Below are 6,000 nucleotides of genomic sequence, written 5' to 3'. Positions count from 1 at the left end.
TTAATTATTGTTTCCTTATCTCCCTTCCCCTCCCCCGGCCGGGGAGAATCACACTAATCTAACACATAGTAAGCATTCAATAAGTATTTGCTGAACAAATGCATAAAACTGCCACTAGCAACTCACATTCTCAGTGCTTACTTTTAAAGTTTATATGATACATTTATTTTCTTCAGTTATGCAATCCTTTAACTTAAATAGTACTTAGTAATCTCTGTTAGCCAAAATTTTAAATGAGAAGTTTAAACAAAAAGCTTGAAAAAATGTTACTGGGAAACAGATTTCCTTTCCATGCAACAAAAGTCTCCAAAATAAAAAATCATCAAAATGTGCCTTTCTTCATTTAGTAAACACATGTAAGTATATATACTGATTAACATAAATAAAATAATACAATTACATATTAACTTTCATGTTTATTCAACTTCACAGAAAAGCCAAAAAATGTGTCTGATATTGGTTATCTATCTAAATACCAATTGTTCGTGACGGTGACATAATACTATGTGGTAGGGGAGATATGCCCAGGTTAAACAAATTCTTAAATTCCTGACATTCTTCACATGGGCAAAAGGAGATCTTAAAAATCAAACTTACAAGCTGTAAGAAGATACAGAAAGTAATTTAACCTTTAATACCTGGAACAAGTTTTACAGCCACATTTGTAATTTACATATACAGTGGAGATCACTGAAAACAAAAGCTTCCTGTTGCACTGCAGCAAGAAATCATATTATAATGTAGATTAAATGAACTTGCTACAGAGTGCAGCAAGATAACCTCACCGAAAAATCGTAAGATTTTCATAATGGAAGTTGTTACAGTGAGTTAAATATTTTCTCAATTTTATAACAGTACATATTTTCAAAATGAACGTTACAACTGAAGAGTTTGCTAACTGTCGTTAGCAATTAACGTTGTATACATACGTAATTTTACTTTAGTTATAGTATGTGGCTCTCCAAATGTCAGTACGTGAAATGTGAAGTTCAAACATAATAAGATAATCCCCTAAGATGAAGACTCAGGACATCAAAACTTTGATCGTTATTGCACCTATTTTTCTACAGAAAAATGGAAAATTTACATCATAATCTTCCCAAAAAGTGAACAGACAAGTTGTAAAATCACAGACTTATTGGCATTAAACAAAATCTACAATTAACATTTTTTGTGAACTGATGTACAGAATTAGTTGTGCAATGAAATTTGGTTAACTATGATCATGCAAATAAAAATCTTCCACAATCATTTTTTCATTATGTTTTATAAAATGGTCTTAAAGATATACTTCCATAAACATTTCCGGTGCAATTTAGTCAACGACAAAAATACAAAGCTATCCCTTATTCTTTATTTTATAGATTTAAAAACATGCCTTTGTACTGCTGAGATACAAATAGCGTGTTTGGGAGAACTGAGTTCATGAAACGGTTAAAAACCAATGTATCTTGGTCCGACATTAGCTGCCTTGTATACAGCAGCCTCTCGTAATCACTGGTGTCAGTACTGTTGGAAATGAAGAATAGTTAAATATTGAGAGATTAAGACACAATTCAAAACATTTTTTAAAAAATAAAAGGCCGTTTCATAAACATGAAGAAATCTTTAAAAGAAAAATAATCACATCAATTGTGATATACATTGGAAAATAGTAAAATGTCATTTTCCAAAATAGTAGTTTCTTTATTATATCCCCCCTCTATTATAACCAATCTTGGAAATATACCTTCAACATAATGGTGTATTATATGAAAATGCTCCATTATTCAATGTGATACATTTAATAAGTTAGGATATGATTTTTTTTTCTGATGTTAACTGTGAAAAAAACAAAAGAACAGCACCTGAAATACTAAAATGAATTTAGGCAAGCATTAAGTAGTAACTTTTATGTTTTGGTTCAAAATACAGTTTATAAAACTGTATAAAGGATACTGATTTAAGTAATTTGTTTCTATATTTTGCAGATTACAATGAAGAAAAGAAAAGATCTGCTCTAAAACCAAATAAATTTCCACTTCTCCCAATCTAGACAAAGTGGAATTTCATTCAAAATTTTTAAGATTCTGATACCTACAGTAGGTCATATAGTTGGATATACCATTCCCACCCTGCCCCCCCCCCCCAAAAAACAACTTTTTTGGCTCCAAAATAAAGTACAATAATAAACTCTTGATGAAAAACTATGTTATGGGGCAATCTATCATATACTATGGCTAAATATGATTTTACAGAAAAGAGCACATCCCATTTTCAGCACTTTTTTCATAAACATGCAACTCACTATAAAATACAAAACACTTGCTTTCAAGAACAGCTTTATAAAGACACACTGCATCAATAAAATTTTTTCTTTCTGATTAACTTTACACTGTTATGGAGAACTGGAACTTTCTATGTGTATATATCGGATTTAATATTATAGTGTAATAATCTGTATTTCTGAACATAATGTTCAAGAGGAAATATCTATACACAATAACATTCTAGACTATTAAAAACTAATTCAAATTACAGAATTTTATTGATACAGTAGATTAATAAAAACTGAAAAGGGATGATGATAAAATGGGATAAAGAATTCAGTACATTATTTTATAACACACTCTTTAAAATTAAAATATTTTAAATCTCTCTTTTCTTAAAATTTTCATTGCCATGAAAGGCCAGAAAATTCTGAGACCAATACTGAGGTGTAAAATAATCAAACTTCGGGACTATTTCACAATCTGCGTGGTGTCCTCCCGCTGGAGGCATCATGCAGGTGTAATGGCAGACCATTTAGCACCTCTGAAGATTAAGGGTGCCTAGGAGTAAACACTAGGTAAGATACACAAGGGAAAGAGACCATTTACCTCTCCAACAAACAATGACATCAAGAAAATGACACCATTTGTTGAAAAAATTTTTTTCACAGTAAAATTGCAGAGAATACAAATACAAACACTGACAGATCACTGCTTAAGATCTATCCTAACAAACTCTTTCCAAATCAATAGATCCAATAAACAGTTGGGACTGTCAGTTTAAAGCCGCAGATAAAAGCTATACAAGCACTTTAGAAGTCAGAAACATTAAAAAAACAAAAAACAAAAAAAAGAAAAAGAAAAAGAAAAGAAAAAAGTAAAAGAAAAAACATATTTACAAGTTTCTTCTTTAGTTTATGTCTACATAGCCATCGCACATCACACTTTCACAGGACTCCAGAGTCAATGTTATCACCACGCGTATGGCTAAAGCGCTGTGACCACAAATACATGAGGTCATCAAAGTAAGGTCCAACTGTCCACTCTCCAGCAGTCCCGCTTTGTGCATCAAAGGCTTTACTTAGCCTCAAGCTTGACCAAAAAAATGCTTCTTTTCAAAGCTTTCACACAGAAAGTTACTAATTACATTTGTTCATCGCCTTTCTCTTTTAGAACTTCGCCGCCGTACCTTAAAAGAAAAATTACCAGATGCTTAATTAAGATACCAGACTTGGCAGTAATTAATATTATTTTTTTAACAAATCACTATTCTTAGTTGTTCCTGATTTTCTTTGCTTTTCTTCACTTCAAACCTTTCTCCTATTTTAAAACTTTCTGCCTCAGCATCACATATTTAGACCTTATGTAATATTTGAATGCCCATAAATAGCCTTTCCCATAATAGCAAGAGAAAAAACTATTTTACTTTACTATTTAATAATTTTAAAGAGAAATGAACAGAAAGCAATGTCGACAGCAAGAAAAACAATTGCAACTACCTTTTCACTTACGCTTCCGTGGTAAAAGAAAACATTTTAAACTTAGGCTTACAGTTGTCTTTCTGGGAAAACCGTTACTGAATGTAGAGCCTAACAATTATCAAATACATAGGAATATATGGAATTCAGACGTATTACCATTTACTGGCAAGTACTAATGAAAGTGTAAAACTTCAGTTCTAAAAAGATCGGTATTAAGATGAATATAAACAGAACAGGATTTTAATTCAATTAATTTATGGTTTTTTTTTTTTTGATGAAGACATTAATCACTATGGACTCTTGTCTTATTTTTACACCCAAAACAAACAAACAAACAAACAAACAAACAAACAAACAAAGCTGTAAGAAACAAGCCCAACAAGTTTGAGACCACAGTTCAGATATCTTTCTGTGAATATCTGGTACATAAATGAACCCTGGTGCAGACAAAAGTGCTGATTATGTTAAAAAGGACAGAGGGGCGGGGGTCAACTCTGGGACTTGATCTCACAACACAGGTTTCTCAAAGATGGCTAACTGTGCCGATCCAAAGATTCAGCACTGGTGTATCATTAGGAGAACAGTTTACTTCAATGTGTTAACTGTATTTCTTCCAAAAGAAACACTGAAGATGTGTTAACCGACAAAGCCATTCTTAAGAAAAAATTATCTCAGGGAGAATCACATTCTGACCTTTGTAAAAGAAATCTATGTTACCAATTTCGTAAATTTCAAAGACATGATTTTATTCTAGATGACTAACTTGTAAAACTACTATGAAACTCAAAGAAAAAGTTATGAAACATTAGCCATAGTCTATTTAACATATAACAGTGGTCTAAAATCAAGGTACAGCTTAAATGCTTCAAGGGTCAATTTATCAGAATGCTACTTGTTCTTCTCCACATTGTTATAAACTTGACATTTACATTTTCACTAGGCTACATCTGTCATTCTCACTTAGTTTCAGGATTCCACAAAGGAAGTTCTCTCATTACCCAAGCTGGTAGGTGAACCGTTACAAACTGCTCAAGAAAAGTAAATAAATACTTAGAATTATAAGTAACAGCAAGTGCTATATGGAGCTGACCAAGTATTTACCAACTCTGTTCCTATATTCTATGCTAACACATGGTACTTTAATAGACACATACATTTACTGTAGAAACTTCCTCTTCCTCTGTTTCTTCCTGTGGAACATCATCATTGACAGGAGAGCTACCCTGAAACACATCTACTTCTTCACTTGAATCATTTTCTTTAGTAGCTGCTTGTTTGGAGCGTCCTACACGGCTAGAGTAAAACAGAGGTAAAATAAAATGAACATTCTGATCTTTAAGTAGTAGATCACCTCAGAGGAAATGCTCAAAATATTTCATAAATTCTCATTTATTATCATTTTTATCCTCCATTACCTTACAAAACAAGAAATGTTATTCTTATTCTAACCCCTAACCCAGTGTTTAATTCCTAGAATCTCACAAACACTGACCAAGTAATAGAAAAACCAAGACAATAAAAGATTATAAAACATAACCCAAAGTCTGCTCTTCCTTTTAGCTTTCCCAACTCAGTAAAAGGCATCGGCATCTACTAAGCTGCTCAAAACAGAAAATTTAGAGTCCTTCTTAATAGCGTATCAGTCTTCATCTGGCCCTATAATTCTTACAAAGAAATCTCAAATCTATTCACTTCTCTCCACCTCTACTGCTACCACACAACTTCCACACCATTCTCGTCTCTTACCTCTTCTCCAAAAATGTAAAAACAGCTGATGTCACTCACTCCCCCTAGACAGCTCCCTGCTGTACTGCGAGAAATTCTGTAAACCTTCTTAACATAATATATAAGGCCTTGCAGACAGTTGTTGGCCATCTGTCCATTCTCATCTCTTTCCACTCCCTAATTCCTTACAACTACAATCCAGCCAATTCTTGCCTTCCTTCAAACTCTCTGAATTGGCCAAGACTTTTCCTACTCTGCAACCTTTAGCACAATGTTCCCTCCAACTGTGTTCTCCTTTTTCTCTATCAGCCTAACTCCTACTATTCTCAAGAAATCAGTTCTCACTTTCCAAAGAGAAAACTTCCCCAATTCCCTAGCCCTCCCATTATGTTCTCTTATAGTACCCTGAAGTTTTCCTCAGGGCACAGATCACAATTTAGAATTCCATATTTATGTGATTATGTAATGACTACACGCCATTTAGATGTTAATCCCAAAAGGACAAGAATAACGTCTATTCTGTGCCACTGTAAGCCACTGGAAAC

The 6,000-nt window shown here is 33.0% G+C and overlaps 1 protein-coding gene across 7 annotated transcripts in view; it reads right to left on the bottom strand.

Moving 5' to 3' along the window:
• Positions 1–611: 611 nt before the first annotated feature.
• Positions 612–6,000, bottom strand: part of PDS5B (PDS5 cohesin associated factor B) — a 191,588-nt gene continuing 186,199 nt past the window's right edge. For all 7 annotated transcript variants that reach the window (XM_042950209.1, XM_042950293.1, XM_042949877.1 and 4 more), the window contains 2 exons: positions 4,885–5,023; positions 612–3,438 (listed from right to left, as the gene is read on the bottom strand). In XM_042950209.1, the coding sequence (XP_042806143.1) occupies positions 3,403–3,438; positions 4,885–5,023 (175 nt within the window). In that variant the 3' untranslated portion in view covers positions 612–3,402. The remainder of the gene's footprint in view (positions 3,439–4,884; positions 5,024–6,000) is intronic.

The sequence above is a fragment of the Panthera leo genome, chromosome A1 (genome assembly GCF_018350215.1).
Source record: "Panthera leo isolate Ple1 chromosome A1, P.leo_Ple1_pat1.1, whole genome shotgun sequence".
In the NCBI taxonomy this organism is placed as follows: Eukaryota; Metazoa; Chordata; class Mammalia; order Carnivora; family Felidae; genus Panthera; species Panthera leo.
The sequence above is the reverse complement of the archived record's forward strand: the minus strand, read 5'-3'. Positions and strand labels throughout refer to the sequence as shown.